This window comes from Triplophysa rosa, linkage group LG19 (assembly GCF_024868665.1).
Source record: "Triplophysa rosa linkage group LG19, Trosa_1v2, whole genome shotgun sequence".
Taxonomy (NCBI): domain Eukaryota; kingdom Metazoa; phylum Chordata; class Actinopteri; order Cypriniformes; family Nemacheilidae; genus Triplophysa; species Triplophysa rosa.
In genome coordinates, this window is record NC_079908.1 from 12,239,355 (window position 1) to 12,262,278 (window position 22,924).

The following is a 22,924-nucleotide window of genomic DNA, read 5'->3' on the forward strand; positions in this document are numbered from 1 at the left end:
TGCAAAACATGCGTGTAGTTAAAGTGATGTAACTGCAGAACATGACCTACAGCGATAGCTGATGTATAGCTGCACCATCTGTTGATCACCGGTATGTAGTTTTCGGTGGACCAATTCATCTTCAGGGCTAAAGAAAATATTTATCTAAACATATGGTAACAAAGGTTTATTAACAAGTATGTTATAAATGTTTTGTTAATTATAATGCAGTAGAAGTGAGACATGCAATGGGCAACAGACAGTGTACATTCTTTATAAAGTTTCTCAGAGAGAGAGAGAGAGAGAGAGAGAGAGAGAGAGAGAGAGAGAGAGAGAGAGAATAGCTAGAGATCGTTTGAAACTGATATATGAAGCCGTTCCAGCGCTAAAAGATGCCGGACATGAACCGCATGCAGTGACTGAAACTGATGTCTGTGTTTTGTTGGCAATGGGTGCACACGTGCTTTAGTTCAGCCTAACCCTTCCCCCCGCACGCGCCGTATGCTTTCGGAAAAAATCGTACAGCTGTATCTATCTTTTATAAATGTGATCAAACTAAATACTCTTCGAAGATACGAAGTATGCAATACTTGTCTATAGGTACTCAAGATTAATGTGAGATTGGCAGAAACCGCGTGTGTTAGGGCCGATTTAAAGCATGCGTGTTTTCGGTTTTCATTAAAATGCATATTTTTCGAACAAAGATACTTGCAAATAGGTAAACTTACCCATTGCTTGTAATTATATTGATTATTGTAGATTTTTAAAGTCACCATGAAACGGAAGTTGCTATTGACTTCTTTTCCGTATCGTGACGTGTATCCGAGTGAAATGGCTTCTGAAATTAGAAAAAATGTAGGGCGGGGCTTTATTTTGCCCTTGCCTTTTTGATTGGTTTGTTGTAAGTTGGGCCTAGAGGGGAGGGCTAAAAATGCCTGGCCATTGGACAGTCAGTATAGTCCTACCTCTTTTTAGTTGGTGACGTCATGTGGTGAAGAGTTGTTGTTGAGAGGGGGAGAGGAGCTTAACGTTTTGATTAAAGATTACAAGTGCAGATGATTTTTTTTTAAATAATGGTGTGCACGGATAAATCATTAATAATAATCACTGCAACACTGTAAAACACTTTGCACCATCTGGGGTTTTCTGTAAGGATAAGTGTAAAAACATCCCTTACCTCTGCAGAGTGGCCATGATGTGCGATGCACGAACCTTCAGATCAGAGGTTTGGGTTCTCAAACTGTGGATTGCGCCCCTCAAGTGGGTAGCACAGGGGAATAAGGTGGCTCACGCAAGTCACTTGGCTGTTGTGGTGCATTATAGTTAAAACAATGAACATGGGCAGTATAAAACCTCTGGTTCATCCGTGCTGTAAATGCGCTGCTGTCACATCCGTGAAAGCACAATAAATGTCATTGTTACTTTTCTTAATAAACTTTTTGTCTAATGCACTGCAGTAGCCAAGTGACTTGTGTAATGACTTGCGAAGCCTACAAACAGCATTATTTTATATAACTCACAACTCCATTACTTATTTTGAAAACCAAAGCACACCCACACATCAGCTCTGAGAGCTCGAAACGTTCTTATATTTTTTGCCATGCTCGCTTCCACTTACTTTTGGCCGTATGTATATGACATGATTTTAAAATATATATATCAATAGTAGAGGTATCACTATCGAAAAAAAAAATATTGCTATAGTTACATGTAACGATATTTTTGCACAGCCCTTCAACTGATGCGAGATCACTGAAGCAGCTCGAGCTAGAAAATGCTTTCAGTGCGAGAGTGCAATCCTTTCAGTGTCTTCAGCCTTCCGCGTTAATTTGCCGGACTCGTGACTTTCAGCAAATCAGATGGGCGGTGGGCGGGCATTGTTCTAGGCAAGAGAGTGGCGTGTTACAAAAGAGGAGGCGTTTCACAAATAAATAAATTTATCTGCAAATCGGCTTTGAAAATGACCGATGTCGATAATCATAAAAATGCTTAATATAGACGTCGATAATCGACCAGGGTGAAAATCGGTTGTCCCCTAAATTTTTCTATTTGTCATTATTCCTTTTCAGTTATCAAAAGGGTAAAGCCTACACAGACCATCACCCTCAAAACTTGCGTACACGAACTGAGACCAGTCGTGAGATTTGATCATAGCAACCGCTCACGTCCATATTGATAAATGGCAAGTTTTGCGTGGAAACGACCGTACGCTTGTTTCATAAATGAGGCTGTATGTGTCAACTGCAACCTGTTGCTCCATATCTTTGTAAATGGCTTGCTTACGTAATGTCTGCTATACATCTACCATCTTAAGACGACATTATGAGGCTTTGCCAAACACTTAAGCACATGATAAGCACATTAAGGATGACATTCTGAAGATGTGACAAACACTTAGGGAAATGTCAAGCGCTTGGATCAAATCAAACAGAACAGAGCAACATTCCTCTGACCACGCCGGGAGCCAGCTTTAAAAAATCTATCATCCTCTCACACATTCAAATTCAATAGTTAGGTGCATGAGATGACAGATTGCACATTTCACGCTTTCTCAGACCCATCAAATCAGACGCAGTCTAAAAAAACATTACCAGAAAAAAGCAAGCAAATTACCGTCAGGCTTATAGCTTCACTAAGCTCATTTTCCACTGAAACGGCCTTCCAATATCACAGATAAGGCTAGGACAACATTCCAAGCCTGACATCTTGTTCTCCAACAGGGTGGATCAGAGTAGAGCTCCCTGTGTGCAGATAGGAGGGGGTTAAAACAGAAATAAAGCCCACGCCAATCCCTCAGACTCCCAGCGCGGATGCTGGGTGCGCCAGTCGAGAGAGACAGGCCCCCAGAAGGTTTCCTTGGCAGTGTTTAGCCACAGAATCTCTGTAAGTGCCTTGTTAAATGCTGGAAGCTGGAAAACAATCACGGTAATGACTGCGAATGCCAAACGGCACGATTAGACAGAACCGATGCACTCGATCCAGTATGTCTCCGGCCCCTAGCCCCCGGCTCCTCGGCCACAATGCCTGGCTTTCATTTGCACACGTCGGACAACAACACAATATTACAATTAGCATGCTGATTAGCACCTGCCCGGACTCACTGGGAACGACAGGGTGGTCACGACAAAACGGGGCAGCCTTGCATGTCATGTTCATTGGTAAATATCAACCACTTGGTATTCAGCGTGCCCGCATATGTGGCCTCTTCAGCAAAAAAAAGAATTGTTTAGTTGAAAGCGAGACGGAGGGAGACAGTGGTCACCGGTGTCGTGTGTCTCATTATTTCTTTCCATGTCTGAAAATCAGAGCTGCAAACAACCGAGTATCAAAGCCTTTAATTGTCCACAACCTTTATTTAATGAGCCGCTTTCCAGGACAAAATGGCCTGTCTGTAATGTTTTATCATTGATGATGCAGTTTGCTTTTCATGCAGGTCGAAATGAGACCAGTGATAAGCAATGAAGCTATCCTGGTGAGGTAAAACACAGACTACAAGAAATGGGAGAGGTGATGAAGTATTGCTTTGTATTCCGTAAAAAGGGGATTCCAACCTCGTGAGGTTAGTTCATTTCCCATGTTGAGTCTATTTTTTTATCAGAGCATTGTTTTCATCATCTCACTTCCTGTTTGCGGCCAATCAATACGCAGTCAATCTCTAGGCAAGGAGAACGCATCGATTTGGTTCTTAAGGCTGTACAACCTTTAATCTCCTGAAACGTTGCTGAGCTCCCTAATGCTTTGAGGGCACTTTGTGCTGGACTGTGCGAAAGCTAAACTGGGCAGGAAATCTATTCACAATCAACAATCCGGCATTTTACGGCAAACCTAAGGGCTAAAAGGGGGAGCGTGTTTTGGCTCCGATGAGGCACCCTTATAAGCTGAGTTTTAACGCGTTATTGATCCCTGGCAGGAAATTCAGGTAATTTTCCAGAATTTCTGTGTGAATTTAACTGTTTATCTCACAATGCAAATAAGGTTGCCGAACATGTGTCGGGTAATCTTGTTGCGATTGTCGGTGTCTATCGGTGGCGGTGATGCACGTTGTCCACCCGCCTACAGATTACATCACTTGTCCACCACGGCACCGACCCCCACCGTCATTTTTAATTTTTATATTAATAAATCACTTAGTTTAGTAAAAGACCAGATGGCACATCTGAACGTGGCTGCTGCATTCACCGTAAGCGGAACAAGATAGATTTTATTCACCATCTGAGGAGAGGGAAGTGCTGACTGACAAGACGATGGCAGAGGCTTTTCTGGCAAAGAACATAATAGAATATGTAAGCACTGTCATCAAGAGCCGGTTAAGTTTTAATTTTCTTTTTGTTCTAATTTTCAAAAGCCTGTGCTTTGCCATTTATTTAGCATAAACGTTTGCGTTTCGAATTCCTTTCTTATTTATTCATTTAATATAAACGTTTTTCGTTTCATATTCCTTTCTTATTAGTTTCATATTGATTGATTTATTTGTTGCACAATGTGTGCCGTGATTACACATTTTGTTGTATAGGCAACTTATCTAACTTAAATGTTTTTTATTTTCCTTTCTTATTTTTTTTTGCTTTATGTGTGCTGTGATTATTCGTTTTGTAAGGTCTGTGATTAATATAAGCAAATGTCATTGTACTTTTTTTAGTTTTGTGTGTTTTTATTAAGAAAGATATTGAACCCACCATTAATTCAAGCAATTGCCATTCCCGAATTGCCGCCATTTTAAAACTGAAAGTAAATTGCGTCATGGGCACAGCCGCATCTTCGACCACCCCACAGCAAACCCCCAGTGTCACCGGTACAACCGGTGTTTTTACACGTTGATTAAAATTTAATCACCGCAACATCCCTAGCGTCAGGGTTACTGACTTGTATATATAAACTATATCTAATAGGGGTGTGGACAAGACACTTATCCCACGAGACGAGACAACACAGAAAACTTGTATTTTATGAAGCAAATTAAACTTCTATTTAATAAATTATATTATGCAGTAATAAACAATATGTAAATACTGCCAAATGTTTTGTCACAAACTCAACTGACAGGCAGTAATTGTAAAAACAATTTTACAGGCGCAGCTTTTAGTAAAGAACTGTGATCGTTTCGTTTTCTCTATATGCTTTTGCATAGTGCTCTTGTTAGCACAGGTGGGGACCATATCACACTGTCAATCCTCCTTCCACCACTGACTGAACTCACAGCCTTCAGAGAAACAGTTAAAACTACATAAACATATCATGTTTTATGCTAACATTGCACATATGTAAGAGACAGATTATCCATTTTTGAAGAGGTTTGTCTGTGAATGTATTTAAAATAATAATGTGAACTTGCAATTGCTATACTCTACTTGTGGTACAGTTCGCTGCTGTTTAGCAGCACGCTCCCAAAGCGCTGCTGGCAGCGCGAACCGCCGTGCTTAATGTGCGAGGCGCTGCAGACGCAATTTCGAACATCTTCAATGTACAGTATGGGGGGGGGGCGCCAGTTCTTTAAATGGGTTACAGGGGGCGCAACCATGAAAAGGTTGAGAACCACTGTACTAAGATAACTGTGTGTTTAAAACTGCATGTGCGAGTGGAATAGTATGAATGGAGGCATCACTCGAAAATTTCGAAAACTCTTGATTTGCCGTGAATTCTGAATGTATTACACTTCTGATTGCGAGGAGGAAGGTCATTATTTCTGTGAAAGGACTGCATGGAGATGTTTGTTAATAGCATGGTTTTGTAGCGGGCTTTGCAAGAGGCCAAGGCCATGATAAAGAATACACATGCTGCCCCCTATTTGATAAAGCTTTAAATTAATTAGCAGCTGCTAAACAACTCATTCGACTCCTATTTATGCCCCCTAAGACCATTCTCTTACTGTACAATCCCCCCTCTTAACAGGGAGGGCACAGTGCTTAGATAATAATCCAAAGGTCTATTAAATATTGATGATACAAGCCCAAGTTAGTTTCCATGTTCTATTTATACAAGTGAATTATTTTGAGTAAAAAATCCTTATTAGGATCATGAGAGTGTAACTAAAACAACTCTGCATTTAAAATGAATGACTAGTGTACATTGCAAATCGCAACAGTTTTGCGGCATAAGCCTTAGGCATGAGTAAATAGGCTACAAGGGGATTTTAAATGTGTTCATTAGACAGACGCGTCTGTTTTTTTAGCAATCTACATGATTTAGATCATCTTCAGATTTCTTTAAAAGGCCTCAGTAATCAGGAATGATCAGACTTCAGATTACTTTGTCTGAGAAGTTGAAAGAATGAATTACAAGGACTAAGGCGGTCCCACATGCTAAGTAGACCCATATAATCTAAGCGTACCCTCTTTGCGGTAGTAGTTCAGTAGAGATGCAACTACATGATTTTACTGCTAACGTAACAAAAGTGCAGAAATCACTCCCAGTATTTAAAAAATGGAAGAGCTAGCTCTCAATTCCCCACCTTTCATACTGTATAATTAACTGTATAATTTCCCCAGAAACTCAAATCTATCAAACGTTCATGTATGTACAGCAGTTCATTTTAAACTTTCAAGACACTCGCTCTTCCCTAGTGCCATCTGCTGAGAGCACGTGAATAAGTGGGTGCATTATTTAGCAATTAGCCAAGAGTACACTAAGTGGATGATTTTAATGATGTATAAAGTAATTTTTTGTTGAAAATGATATTATTGCGGTGATGATATACTGGACCTAAATAGGTACTCCATGAGGGTTTATTGTTTGGCAGACGACTACAGCACATTCATTTGGACGGCTGAAAGTTAGCAGTGACGCGGCCCATAAATTAAACGGCGTAAAGAAACGTGCATGCGTGACAAAACGCAACAAAACAGAAGTCAAGATAAAGTATCCACCTACACGACATCCAGTACACTATCACTTCCCATTAGCGACTACAAGATGCCCGGCGCTAGCACTCTATCATGGTTTTAAATAGGGCTGTGGAATTATAAAGGAAGTCATTAGATTTAATTAGACCAATTAGATCCAAATTGGAACAGAATGATGCGGGTGCATGCCACCAAACAACATAGCACAGATACGGTCAATCCTAATTGAAGCCCAGACTAGGCAGTTCATGGGAATAACAGAAAGGGCACATTTTAAAATTACACACATTTAGCTTGAAAATTGAAATACCCTCTTTTAACTCAACACTCCCAACACACATACAGTTCATGCATGCATCGAGCTTACAGAAAACCGAGACCGCACGGCACTTTTTGTGATTGGCAGTGTTTAGAAGAAAATTACCGGCCTCCCTCCCCACAGGTTCAGCTGATTATTCTCACAAGACAAGCCGAGCTGCACCATAATCTCCGTGTTTCCATGGGGTCCTGATTGTAGCACAGCCCTGGAAGTTTGATAGAGCAAACTTCAAAGGAATGAGCGAGGTTAGGTGCCTGCTCTCCCGGGATTGCGGTTGTGCAGGCGAGGGTATCGAAGCATGAATTATCTATTAGTGTGACTGATATTACAGCAGGGGCCCTATTTTGAGACTGAAAATAGACATATATATCATGAACTTGTGTCTGCGTGGCATTTTTCATGCTGCCGATAAAGCTCCTCAATATTCTAACGACGTCATTTCGCCGCCGTTATTAGACCAGATTCAATGAGTCCTGAACACAAATGGTACCCATGTCAAAAATCCAGCGAAATTGAAAATTAGATTCACGTTTGTAAAATACGAGGCTGTTCTCTGTGAAAAAGTACTTTAGAACTGCTACTGGAATGGAATCCCTTAGATAATAAAATTTTTACATCTTAACAGCATATCAGTCTTTACCCCTCAGCACACAGACAAAACTGCCAATTGAACAAGCTTTTTTAAGCAAATTCTAACCAAATGTGGGAGGAGGAATCTCAAGGATCTGCAATAATATTCTGTGTGTGCACATGCTCGGCATTTGGTACACATTCGCGGTTAAAGATAAGGTACAGTATGATCCAAGAAAAACACTGTTGTGAAAAAAGGGTTGGGGACGCGGCAATATACTCAAGGCCAAGCACTCTCACCATCTCCTAACAGCCTCACTTTGCCAAACACCATAATGAGCACATCACGTCACTTCTGCGCTGTAATTTTCAAGCTGTGAGCCCACTGGGAATTAAAGTATGGTGTGTTTATGAAGATCATATTTTTGTTATCATTCACTGTTTGCTTTCTGGACAACAATCCTGCCTCTGCAGAATACCACTGGGAAATAAAGCCACACGGTCACCATGTCTCTTCAAACTTCCATTTCATCTTTTCCCCTCTACCTCTGTCTGTTTATTTTCACCAGACCTGAATTTCACATGCTTGCCCTGATCCATAATCCTGCAATGCTATAACAATTTCCTCTTTTCTCGACCTAGAAAGGGTAGGCATCCTATCTCCACCGTACGTCTTGTTACTGTGCTGGGGTAACTGTCTGACCTGAAAAAAGCATATCCAGATGGCTTCTTTAACCCAGCTCATGTCTGGGGCCCAAATAAGTCTTTCGTCAGCACAGTAGGGGAACAAAGGAAGAACCCCTCAAATAATAGGATTAACAAATCCAGATTGCAAAGATTTTGTCTACACGGCATAAACACACAAAGAATAGCTTGCTGAGGGTTGCTAGTCCGTTTCATGAGCCTTTAAGACTCTGAGGCAAGCTAATATCATTTATTTCATCACACTTACCTCTAAATCGCATTGAGCATTAAGACATTAGTGAACATGTTATTTTCTTTAGCATTTAAGGCTAAAGATTACACATATCAATTTAGGCTACTATCTTTACTCACAATACAATACTGTGTCACATAAAATGTGGTCTTAGGGGGCATAAATAGGGGCCGAATAAGCAGACCCACTTTACTGATGTATTCTGATCGAAACTACTGTACAACCAATCCTAAACTGCAGATAAACACAACTGGTCTTGACAAAGTGCAAAATGTTCAAGCACGTTCTGCAAAACATCTTTACGTTCCAATTTGCAGGTTGTCTAGTTCACCGTTTCAGTGCTCGAGCATCAGTGTGAAATGAAGAGGGGCATTTGGGATAACTACCTTCATAATAACTGCAGCATACAAACAAACAGAGCTGTAGCCAGCAAACACTGGCGCAGTAAATGTGACACTTCATTCTAAAGCTGGGAAACGGCCACAGAACGAAAAAAAAAGAAAATTCAGAAGGAGAAGCTCAGCAATACTAGCATTGAACGGCCCCCTCCTGCACTGAAGGACACTCTGTAAATGTTATGCTGCAATAAACATTCTAGCTAGACCTTGATTCTCTTCTTCATATGTAAAGAGCACAATCACATGTCTTTGCTGACAGACAAATCCGACAGACACATCAGCGGTTGACAAAAATGACTGAAAGCAGCTTATTCCCTAATGCTACTGCGAGTCCATCAGTGTGCTCTGAGTGACCAGATTACTGGCTATCTGTTCAGGGAGTGCATAAAAACACACGATTACAAGCTCAGCGTATTAAGGACAAGCAGATATTTTGTGAAGGCAAAAGACAACCTTAAAGAGTAATGCTGTACAACACAACAATCTCTCTTGCTAGCTAGCTTTCTGTTTTTGTGAAGTGGCATATTTATTGACTGCGTTGCCTATTGATCAAGTGTGATAAGCATTGGCCTTGTAAAGATCAGTTATTATGTTAAACGTTTCTATGCTATGGCTCAGCAAACACTGTATACAGTTTCTTCCCTGCCAAGCAGATCAGAACTGACCAATTAACCGAAAATATACATCACGTGATTTATGCCCAACTTGTGAGTGAAGTACGGTAAAATGCTGCTCCATCCGAAAGCCAGAGGGCACTCTCGTGCAGAAACTCCAAATATGCACTGCAGAAGAAGACCATAACACACATAGTTCTAGGAAATGCCTAAGGACATGTTTTTATCACTGATCCTCAAGCCGCCTCAGGTATTCTCATGATAATAAAGTATATTTATAATGATCATGTTTGACGGGTGTTGCTTTTTTAAATGCACATTATAATCGAGCAGCAATTCCTACTGATCCCAGAGCCATCAATAAAATAATCGATACCTTGCATTATCGCAGCCAGCTCGGTTTCAGCAGGATTTAGTGGTAACCGCGATTAACCGTGCACGACCTGACTTGACTTGACTTAAAGGAACGGTTCACCCAAAAATTTAAGTTCTGTCTTCTCTTCATTTACTCACCCTCAAGTTGTTCCAAATCTGTATACATTTCTTTGTTCTGATGAACACAAAGAAAGATATTTGGAAGAATGCTTGTAACCAAACAGTTCTTGGCCACCATTGACTATCATAGTAGGAAAAAAATCTTTGTACATCTCTTTGATCTGCTGAACACAAAGGAAGATATTTTGAAGAATGTAGGAAAGCAAACAGTTCTGGGGCACTTTTGACTACCCGGTGTTTCCCATTCATTAATTAGGCTATGGCGGCCCGCCATAGTTTCAAAATGAACCAAAACAATGTTTTACTTCTCATAACAACATATCATTGTCTTGTCTGTTTCCTATATTGATTTATTTGTCACGGCCCGCCACACTGTCAACACTGGCCACTATAATTAGATTGTTCACAATTCCCATTTACATGTTTATTTTACTATTTAAAACAGCTTGATTCATTGTAGAGTTGCAAACACTCAGCGCTAGGGGTGTGACGAGACAAGACGAGACACGATACTGAGTTCACGAGAACCAGACAAGATTTTTAGACTTTTTTAAAGAAATCCTCAATGATGAAATATATAGGGAAAAATAGTCTCTTATTCTCCTTAAAAACACTAAATTAAAAAAATGTAGGCATTATAAAATCAACTTGTATTTTATGAAACAAATTAAAAACTTATAATTTAATGAATTATATTATGCAGTAATAATATGTAAACACTGCAAACTGTTTTGTCACAAACTCAACTGACAGCCAGTAATTGCACAAAAATTGTGCTTTGTTTTCTTAACAGGTGCAGCTTTTATTAAAGAGCTGTGGTTGTTTTCTCTATATGCATTTTGTATAGTGCTCGTGTTAGCAGAGGTGGCGATCATATCACATAGTCAATCCTCCTTCGACCACTGACTAAACCCTCATAGCCTTCAGAGAAACAGTTAAGACCACATAAACATTTCAGTAATGAAAACAGGTCGCACCACAACAAAATGTGCACTCACACAAATGCTCCCAAATACAGTATATTTTGAGGTAGCACAGGTTAAATGTAGGGAGCATATGCGACTAAAATGGTCGCAATTTCGAACCCAGCACTCCATCATGCCAATTGCGTGAGGAGATTGTGTCACGAGATCTCTTCACACCCCTACTCAGCACCTCTCTCTCTCTCTCTCTCTCGTTGCATGCAGCACCTCTACAGCGCTTCTCTCACATGACACTGAACGAATTAAAAGGTGGCGGTGTTTTCAATATACATAAACGCCAACAGTCACAGATGTTATTGACAGAGAAGACGGCTGATCGAGTTTATCATGACTTAACAAAAGGTTAGCCAAGTTTCCCATACACCCTTTCTCTATGCGAGTCTGTGTGCAAGCTCTCGCCCTCCCTATAGTGCAGTGTGCGCAAACGCGTGTGTATTCTGTAGCAGAGGTTGCATGCGCTATACTTTTTCATTGGCTCGTAAAAAATCCATCATAATCTATTTTTACCCGTCACTATGGTGCAAGGTGATATTACGTGCCAATTAGCATGTTTGTGACATCATCGCGACGTACATGCGTTCTTTGAACTTACTGTATTTTAATACCCAATAAAGCCGAAATCGTTTACATGTTTAATGTTTCTGTTGTCAGACATAAAATACTAATTACAGACAAATGTTCATGTCCAGTCAGTAACAATGACAGGTCCTTGTACACGCTGTTTTGTAATAATTCATTTATTCACTTACACTTTAAGCTGCTTTTAGGTCATGACAGGAGAAGACGCAGGGAGACTCTTTTTCCACTCACTTAAAGTTAAGGTTTATCCAAAATGACGCTAGTCCTATCACTTTCAGAAGGAAAAAAATCTGTTAACACCGCACCACTGGTTTTTTCGCGCCTGTGTGTGTATGAGAGCACGCGACGAGAGGGTCTTATTGAATGACAGATGCACGCTTTGCAGAATCAGATCCAGAAACAACGCCACAAACAACGTTAGAGATCGCTGTGTTATTATATAAAGTGCAAAAAGTTTTTCAGTTCGTTTTGAAACTATGGCGAAACTAATTAGACGGTGATGGGCTGTCATAGTCTTGTTTATACACGCCCCTGGTTCCACACCGCAAGTCTCAGCTGATCCTGCGTGGGTTTTCCTGAATGGACGAGGCGTTTGAGTAATGAATGGGAAACGTACGCGTCCCTACGATCACGTTCTGATGAAAGGAAATTATTGGATACTCCCAACTCGACAAAAAGGGGAGTTACAAACTGCCCTCATTGTAATCCGTCAAAATGACAGACGGCCTTCAGATTTTTCTGTCACTGGTATTAAAAATCCGTCAATGACAGAGAATTTTCGGTTAACGCGACCTCTGTTCTGTAGTTGTAGTAGCAGTATTCTGTGTAACAGCAATAGTGTATTCTGTCATATTTCTGAATTTGCGCAGAATTGTCTGCGCTATACGCGATCTACAATAAAACGATCTCTTGCATTTAAAATAAAAAAGGGCTCATAACACAACAACACATTGATGAGAAGAGCAATGGCAGTAAAGGTTGTGCGCATGAGACAAACAAATAGGTTAATATAGCCAAAATGTATGGTGATTTTGTCAGACGATGTCATGTTTATAAATTAGGATTTTAGCAGCAGTAAAAGTAACACCTGGATTAAACGAAGTATTATTGGGTCGTGTTCAGTCACTACTTTATACTCGTTTTTATGTCTGACAACAGAACAGATAATATGTGAAAATAGCATTCATTTGTGTTAAAATACAATATTATGTGATCAGAGAATAGAAGCGAAACATATTTCATGTGCCAAAACTAGACCAAACGCAAACACGACGTGAAGACGTCACAAATAGGGATGCAACGATTATAGATTTTGTTGGTACGATTATAGTCTGAGGAATAATCACGGTTGCACGATTATGACGATTATTATGCCTACATTAATTTCTAATTTTTTACTGGCCCTGACAAAAAAAATTTACTTGCCCACAACAAAAAGTAATAAATAAATAATAATGTCTAGTTATTAGTTAGTTTTTTTACCTATGCAATCTTAATAAATAAGCTCATAATACCAATAAACTATTAGCCCAACTCTAATAATAATAGTCAATTAGTTCGTAATAAAATTAGAACAAATGATCAAATTATGAGCAATATCACAAATAAATGTAATAAAGCAAACACACATATAAAATGAAAATGTTTCAGGTTTGTCTAACTGTGGTTATTAGGTACAGAAACTGAATAAAGGAGTCAAATGTAAAATAACACTTCATAGTCTTCACAGTATACTGAAATATAGATCAGTCAGGAGCAGTGAGTGTGTTTTGTCTTTGTTTTTTGTTGTTTGATGAGCATTAAAACAGATATATGTATTATGCTGCTGTCCCTTTAAGAGCTAGCGCGCACGGATCACATGCTTTTTTCCCCCCACTGTTTTCGTTTACAACAAACTGTAATGGATTTATCAACGTGATATAGAGCCCATTCGCTAAATAATAACATCAAATAAGTTGAATTGGTTCAACTTGCGTCAGGAGTAGACTTTGAATTTGAGCTTGCTCATACAGAATGTACTCATCCTGTGAGCTGTCCTCGACACGACACTTCTCGTCCGGTGTGCGACTCCGTTAACTTACATGGCGCATGGTTTGTTTACGTTGCACTGAAAGCCCAACTGTCACCGCTACAGCCTTGATTGTGAATGTACATAAGATTGGCTGTTTGATCTCTCTGCCATAGTTAATCTTGTGTGTGTCGTGGCCTCCGTGTCTCTGATAAGCACGGCTCTTTAAGATGGTGCACCTCTGGTGTAATTTTGTTTTCAGTTTGTACAAGTTGCAACAGTTCCGTTCCGTGCAACAGAAACATACGGTGTAACGGAGCCTTTACGATTAATTAACCGTGACGTTTTTAAGCGCGGTAATCGCTGCATCCCTAGTCACAAATATGCTAATTAGCGTGTGACGTCATCAGTACTACAGTCTCTCAAAATCCTGCAGTAAACACTGCTACCATTGTAATTTTTCCTACGAGGGTGGTCAATGGTTGCCAAGAACTGTTTGGCTATAAGCTTTCTTTCAAATATATTTCTCTGTGTTCATCAGAACAAAGAAATTTAGACAGATTTGGAACAACTTGACGGCAAGTAAATGACAGAATTTTTATTTTTGGGTGAACTGTCCCTTTAAGATCTACATTACCACTTGCCAAGTGGAGAAAACCACTGCATAACAAAAATCTATTCTTACCCAAAGAGACCTGACTTTAGTTTTGCATGTTTCTTAGTAAAGACATCAAAATCTATACCAACAATTAATTCTAATATTGTATGTCTTTGGTGATGACAACCTGTGGTGGTTATAGAAATGCTAATCTGATGTTGACCTAAGCCATGACACTTTGAGCACTAAGAAATTCCTGCAGTGTTGTTAGATGAACACTAAAGATCCTCCAGCAGGTCCACCCTAATGCATTCTACCAGACACTGAGAGATTACAGGCTGACCTATTTCGTTTTATAAGGAAAACCGAATCTCTTTGACATAGTAGGTCAGAGGAGCCAGTACAAATTGCTACATCTTTTCATTGTAAAACAAACACCGCCCGTGCACAGCGTCTTTCACATCTGCCCTTTAAGTGTGATCCAATGAAATAATTTTAATAAACACTAAGGAATTGAGAAGCGGATGGAAAGATGGGTGTCACTCACGTGCCTTGCTGATATAATGCCCAGGCAATCTTGAATGACGAGTTAAAACAGGAGGAGTGAAATACAAATGGTAATGTACCCAATGGCTGAACATCAGAATACAATAAAATGACAAACGCAAAAAATAGGCTCACCGAGCACTTGTGAATTGGCTGTAATGAATGGACTGAAACTCCAAAAGATTGCGTGCACATTTATCTTTTTTGTCTGCATGCTGAGGCTCTACGCCACAAAAAGCTCTGAACAATACAAGCTGTGAACAAAGAGAACGATCAAAGAACGAATTGTTATCCAAAAAAAGAGCCAACAACTTCCAAGTCATTTAACATCTTCAATGGCTCCAACAAGTTCAATTCGTGCTGGATGGACCAGATACAGTATTGTAATCCAGCATCTTGGGATTTCCAATTTATGAACTGAAAAAGCTCTAAACATTTGACTTTCCAGTGATTTCTGAGCCAAAGAGTTATCTTCTTTTATCTGCCAGTGTACTGCACAGAAAAACCTTGGTGTTTATCAGAGAACACTGAATCTTCATTTGTACAGACATAAGATAAATGGTTATGCCTCCCATGGGACCTTGCTTTATTATGATAACATACAAAGCCTTCCTCTCTAGATGGGGAGTAGATATGTTTTGAGAAAAGAGGACCGATTAACCTTATACATTAGACTTCTGAGTGGGTGAGTTTTTCTTAAAGGTAACGCTAATGGCTGCTTGTAATCTCTGTTTAATGAGAACTCGCTCAACGTGAGCTGCACTATGATGTACGGTAAACTGCTCCATCATCAGCTCCTCTCCATACTGGGATGGAAGTGGGAGGTTGTGATGGTGCACGATCCATTTCTTCTGCAAAACAGGTTCTCACACACTAAACTTCAAACAAAAAACCTCAGGTCTCAATTTCTACCAAATTCAAGGTGCACCCACATAATGACTGATTGTATTGGGCTATAAATTATGTTTACTGTAACAGCTCACTGAACCTGACTTTATGATTGCTTTATCCTAAAAATTAAGAGAGAACTACATAATGCACTTCAGTTTGGGTCTAGCTTTTTTTTAAAGCACATTTTGTTTAAAAAAATCTCTCTTGGGTGATCTGTGATGCTGTGAATGCATGGCAATAACTCTTGAAGATTCAGCAAACAGGCATCCCATTTTGGCTCCTATAGAATACAGTGTCCTTGTTGGCCTTTTTATTCCCCAAACAGAGAGCAATTTACAAGAAATTAGGATCAAACAACTCATATGCTGGTCAGCATGTACTTTGCCATCGGGGCCTCCATTGTGTTCAAACAAGAGAATGTCATTACAGAATTTTAATCAAGACACACAACTGCCTTTATTTGTGGAAATAAATAAATCCTTTAATCCATGGGCCATGTTCACAGCGAGTATGAAAATGAGCTATTGTTTTTGTCAAAGAGTCAATTTATCATCTAGCCGCCAAAACTTGTATTGACTCATCAATCATTGTCCTTGTGTCCAAGTCATAAAGTGTCATTAAAAGAGAGTTCACATGAACTGACCTTTGCTAAATGACCACAAACTGAAGAAATTCTCTAATCTCAAACATCCCACTACCAAACTCATTGTCAATAGATTGCTTTCCTGTTTTTCTAATGAATTCCCGCCTTGCATTCTGCATGCATTTAACAAATGAGAGAGCACTGCCATAAAAGAAATTGAGGCAAATGGTGTCTAATAGAAACTCAATGATTAGAATGTCTGTCATTCACACTGACAAACATAAATCATTTATATCAATGTATATATACATAATGCGTGTGCATATGTGTACGTGTATAAACAAACATTAGCGATAATGTCATTAATCTGTCGAGCAACAGCCTGAACTGACAGAATTAAGAGAGCTCTTGTCTTTCCTCATGCTGTCATTTTTACAGAGGAAAGCAACCAATCAATAGCAAGGCGGGTATGGAAGACTCCAGCCGTAATCCTCAAAATATTCTTATGTGGATTAGCTTCTCCCCCAGCCATTTTCATTTTCACTCTGTAAGGTATTAGTCTGACAGCCAAGTGGAGCAAAACAAATAATACACACTTCAAAGGGGAAGAAATGTCTAATAACAGCAACCTGGTTAAGCTAGTGCTTTTCCTTTTTTCCATTTCCATATAAACTTATTTGCTGCAGGGCCTACACAAATTATTTGTTCTCCTATATGCTGTATAGTGTATACTAAATGTTTATCTGATTTGAAAGCATTCTCTCCGGCTAATGGAAACTGAGGGATTCCCTGAAATATGAAACTGTAGCCAAAGTGGGGCTATTAGCCATAATTCACTTTCCTCCACAATCAAAGAAATTGTGAGCAAGCGCCAGAGAACAATTAAACGATGCTTAAAGCCTCAACACAATGGGCACAACAGAGACCAAGCACTGAAAGAGCCAGAGGGGGTAGTAAAGGCAAATGCATAGAGATTTAACCACAAGCTTGGAAGATTTTTGGCTACCTTATGTTAAAATATTATTTAAAGACAACACTTTTCTTATTTAATGACTGACTAATATTTGCAGCATATCCTGTATTACACATCATGTGTATACAGTGTGGCCCACTAGACAAGGACATTAAAAAAAGATATGTATGTGAACATTTTTACATTCTGACGATAACAACATTACTATAAAGGTTTACTGCCAAAAAACAAATCAAACTTAGCTGTCTAATTTTTTCACGGTGTACGAATGTCTGCACACTGAGAACATGCATCGCACTTTCAAGGATATTGCCTCGTTTTGTCTTGACATGTTTCCAATCACCACGTATCCTTTTACAAGTGAAAGACTCGTGTTTGTAGATGCTTTAGTCTTAACGCCTTAAAATTTCCCTAAAGTGTCGTTGCGCGAACGAGCAAAAGAAACAGGATGCTCCCGTTGCAATCGACGCAACGCGACAAAACTACAGAGCTCCTGATATAAACAAGGAGCGGATGCCCTGCACTGTATACGGGCTGTAAATATAACAGCGCTTCCGAGCATCTCTGAAGAAAAGACGCGCATTTCCATATGTCTTCCACAGGCAAACACAATGCGCTTCAAGCCCCACCACACAGTGCTAAATATACGACTGCTGAATAAATAAACATCACTTATTTCAGCAAGTGGAAAAAAACTCATGCACTTGTTGACTCGGTTACACGCGAGTGCTTCGGGTAGGAAGGAAAATATTATGATAACACAATGAAAGAGGAGATAAATATAATGGTAAATAAACTAGAATTATTTTTGCATAGTCACTCGATTTCCTCTCAGCCACAAGCAACAATATTCCCTAACGTTATAATCACAACTGCGATGCCTTAGTGAATTAGGTGAACATTTAAAAAAGTAATGGATTTATGTTAAGCCATGACCGAAACAGTCGCTTTCCCGGTTCCTTAGTTTAGTCCTGAAATAGGAATTGAACAGAAGAGTGCGCGGATACCGCCAAATACAGTTTCACAGCGACTGGTCACACAAATGCGCTACATTACTCTGACTTAAAGCGAAACCAAAACGCGACCCAAACCCATAATATCAAATAAATCAGCGTTAGACACTATTACAAAACTTTCTTTTGTATATTTATTCAAAGGCGCAATGAATGAAGCCCGAGTCTACAGATGCTCTCCCTCCGTGCTATTGTAACTGCTGTTTTACAGACCATTTAAAATGACTTGCAAACTCATCGCGAATGCAATGGCTTACAAAAGACTACATTTTATTAACAGTTAAATACCTTTGGCCACACACATTAGAAGAAACAACATTTTAATTCAATCCATAACAACAACCCATCGGAGACCGTATTTCAGAAGCACAGTGCTGGGTTAAATACAAAGGTTTGCCGTGCTCTTTTCCCCAGAAGGCTGCTAATATCGTCATGAGAGCCATACATTGTATTTTTGTTACATATTTTGTGCAATCTAGTTTCTGTAGGATGAGGATTACGTTAGCGGGTGACAGGGGAAGTAACAGTCCACTCTACTGCGTGACTCCTGCCTCACTTCTCCCGCATGCACGCGCAGCGAGAGCCGCAGCCAAAATAACAACTGACAAACATCTGCAGAGTTTGTCGCGTCAAAGTTAACGGAGAAGCGATGAGATGAAAATCCGCATACAGCTCGAATGCGACCACGCGTTACGTTATCTAACTTTGTAACCCATTGGTACTTTCAACTATCACTTTCAATCCAAACGCCACACTGAGGAAAAATCTCCGCTCGCAGGGAACGTCCGTCGCGCTGGCTCAGTCGTCTGTTCCCTTAACGGACAAAGGGCTTACTTAATCCAAAAGCATCATTCCTACCTGTATGGATAGCTGCTGAAATGGTGAATAAAAGGAGGAGAGTAGCGAGAGATCCGTTGCTCGTGTTCGCCATGTTGGACACCTGCTTCGTTCTGAAGCTCGTGAGTGAGTTGAGCTTCACCTACTAGAGAGACGGGGGAGTGAGTTTAATGATATGCGGGGAAAGGGCGGGAACAAACACTCATTCAAAAACATTTCAACATCCCAATCATTTACCGCAAGTCTTAACGTAGTTGAGTGGTGTCTTTTTGGTGTGTTTACGTAGGAGTAGCGATGGCTGTGATTTGCTCTCTGGATAACACCCTGTTGATCATAAACAGACCATACACAAACCAACGTATGGTCGTCATAGTAAAATGCTATGCTGCAGTCTATTCTTATAACAATTATTATGAACATAAAATAATAGATGAATTTTAATGTATATTGAACATGTATTAGTTAGCTATAGTTACTTATTTGTTTGTTATAAGGAAGTGGTGGCTAATACGAAGTCACCACAAACGTCATTGCAATAAAAACAACTGTATAAATTGTCATTTTGTCAGAAACTATGATTATCATCGGTAAAAATGGTTCCCCCTTAACACAATAAGATATTTAGAGAAAAGAGTGCCCCTAGTGGCGTCTCTCTCTCTCTCTCTCTCTCTCTCTCTCTCTCTCTCTCTCTCTCTCTCTCTCTCTCATACACACACACACACACACACACACACGCACGCACACACTCTCATGACGTTTGAAAGTTGTATAGCCAGTTGTATTTTATGTTATTGTGAGCCTTTTGGGGGAGAGAGCAAAATCTCTAACCTGATAAAAGAACTGCCATATGTAGGCTTATTCCTAAAAGCGTTAACCATTTTTACAAAGTTAATTTGAAAGGGATATATAACTCTGAACTTTTGGAATCACACGGGAATGAAACCAAAATAGGAATAAGGGATATTAAATTTACACTCTGTAATGACTGAAATAATACCATTTGAACCTCCGGAATTAGATTTGTTTGACAATGGAAATAAAGAGGTAATAAAGTGAAAGAAGTGGATTCGTGACAAAATGAGATAAGGAAATACTGCTGGGTAAAGATTTGTCTTAATATTACTGACTATCAGAAGTACATGCTATTGCCAGGTGTAATCAGTTCATATTCTAGTAAAAAGTTCCTGTGGTTTAGATATCTCCTCCCTCAAAATGAAAGGGACTTCTCATCAACATAATTATGTTGACTTTTTAATATAAGTTAATTGGGTGCTTTCTCAAATTGACTCACAGTTGAAGCCAGGGTTGCAAATTGATAAGGTAATCCAGGTAGCTCTACCCTTGGTGGCTCATTATGCTAATTTACTTGGAAGGCACAGGGCAAGTGCTTTGATTTTCGGGAGATGAACAGGAATTAAAGAAATGTTTATACAAGCTTTAGATTTTGATGATACACCCTAATACAGCTGAAGTGTCTTTTATGCTCCTTTTCTGGACAAGTTTTGTGTTTTTTGAGGAATAGTTCTTATTAAGGGGTGTAGCTGAGGGGTCCTGAAAAAAGTGACACTCACGGACAGTGGTTCTACATGTTTGAAACAAGTATTGTTAGCATACAGTTAACCTGTTCAAATACTTCATGTAGAGGACATAAATGAACTGAGTAAATGTAGCTAAATTAAAACATGTCAAACAAATGACTTGTGGTTAACTAGTCTAACAGTGGTACAGATTACAAACTAACAATACCATACTAGTCGGTGGTCCAGTGGACTGTGCGCCGTCGTGTTGCGTAAAAAGTTAACCAAAAAGTTACAGAATGCAGTTTTCAGAAAATTTTAAAAAGAGCAATTATAATCTAGATTCATATCATTTTTTTTACTTTGTTGTCAGTGATGTAAAATACATTTTAGGGTGCACCTTTCCTTTAAAGGATATCAAAGCTTAGATCAGATGAAAGAAATGCCCCACAGCAGGCATCAGACAGCAAAATGTTACGTCAGAGCCAAACAGTCGCGTTGGACCTCATGCTGATAGCAAACTGATGGTGTCGTAAAGCTTCGTATATCTTTATTTTCCAGACAAGTCACTATGAGAGCTCTTTAGTTAATGAAATTCTCCTGCTATTTATTGATTTTCCTCAAGGGTTTTGTTCTTGCAGACAAATAAGTGATATTTCATTTTTATCAACACAAGAGTGCACATTTTGTCCCAGGATACTAACTCAGCAGGGCTTTGCTATAATTATTCATTTAATGACTTAATGTTAAGAACATGATTTCTACAGACAAAAAACGACCTAATTTTAAGAATGTATGATCAAGCCGTATCTTTACAAAGACACCAAAATCATGTAGGAAAGTCTGCATAACAAGAAAATGCAAGAAAGACAAGAAAATATCACAACTAGTTGTTTGTTCAAACCTGGAGCTGAGGAAGTTAAAATGGAAACCAGTTTAACTTTTACCTCTTGACTTTGTGCTTATAGAATGTATCTTTTATTGATTGTTAACCATCGTTGTGTTTAAGAATATGAATATTTTAATTATTCCTAATAGTATAAATGTTTATTTTAAGATCTCACTTAAAGTGATACTTCACCCAAAAATTTAAATTCTGTCGTCATTTGCTCACCCTCATGTCATTTCATACCTGTATAAATTGCTTTGTTCTGATGAACACAGAGAAAGATTTTTGGAAGAATGTTAGAAATTTTCAGTTCTGTGACATCACTGACTGCCATAGTAGGAAAACTTAAATGGTAGTCAAAGGTGCCCCAGAACTTTTTGTGTTCCTAAATTCTTCCAAATGTCTCACTTCGTGTTAAACAGAACAACAACAACAAAATTCCTACTATGGTAGTGGATGATGTCACAGATCTGAAAATTGCTAACATTCTTACAAATATCTTTCTTTGTGTTTAACATAACAAATACATACTGTATATATAGGTTTGAAACAACCTGAGGGTGAGTAAATGATGACAGAGTTTTCATTTTTAACTTTTACTTGCATTACAGTAAGTAATGTAATGTATTCAATTGAATTCAATCTAAATAGATTACACAAGTCTAAATGAAATGCAGTCTGAGGTGGAGACAAGCATATGTCAAATTTTATCCAAGCATGTCAACCCTTTTAAACCTTGTTGTGACTTAAAGCTTACCTGGATTGTAATACACAAGAACGTATTTTAATGCTAGATGACTCTAATGGAGGTTTCCTCTCCAGCCTTTGCTCTCAAAGTGCTCGGAACAGCAGATATCGTTTAACGCTGACAGAAATGGGTTGGTTTCAAAAAGCTTTCCTGTTCACCAAAATATCTAAAGGGAAAGTCCAAAGTAATTGAGGTGAGATTGGCAAAAAGAAGGGGATCATATAAAGAGCGGGTGCCAGTTTTCTCCTGACGTGTGCTGTCACTAATGTAAGGACATGATTTAGGGAAGCGTTGCGTCATTCATCGATTTCTGCTCCAGTCAAAGTGTGCGACAAGAAGAACTTATTACCAAGGTGTAGCAAAGACTGTCTGGACCCCAACACACGCCACAACATTCATCACTGTCAGAAAGGACCAGTTGATACGAAATGCAGAAATCATTAATCTGTGGTGGACACAAAGGTTTTCTGTACTGCAAGATAATAAGGATGACAGTCCCTGTCATTGCGGTGTGTTTTAAGGAAATCACAGTGGCCTGCTGTTTGTTCATTGCAGTTCCTGGAGATGGCACATCAGCGTGGATCATTTTGTCACGTGCGCTGGTTGGA

General features: G+C 39.3%; 1 protein-coding gene and 1 long non-coding RNA gene across 6 annotated transcripts in view; one reads left to right on the forward strand and one right to left on the reverse strand.

Moving 5' to 3' along the window:
- The window catches only part of cadm1a (cell adhesion molecule 1a), a 269,351-nt gene extending 250,036 nt beyond the window's left edge, over positions 1-19,315 (reverse strand). For 2 of the 5 annotated variants that reach the window (XM_057359684.1, XM_057359680.1), the window contains exon 1: positions 19,184-19,308. In XM_057359684.1, the coding sequence (XP_057215667.1) occupies positions 19,184-19,256 (73 nt within the window). In that variant the 5' untranslated portion in view covers positions 19,257-19,308. Of the gene's footprint in view, positions 1-19,183 lie in introns of all 5 variants that reach the window. The other 3 variants (XM_057359685.1, XM_057359682.1, XM_057359681.1) reach the window with 2 other exon arrangements.
- LOC130569804 (uncharacterized) overlaps positions 1-22,924 on the forward strand; it is a 55,179-nt gene that overhangs the window by 27,412 nt on the left and 4,843 nt on the right. The gene's annotated exons all lie outside the window — the stretch shown is intronic.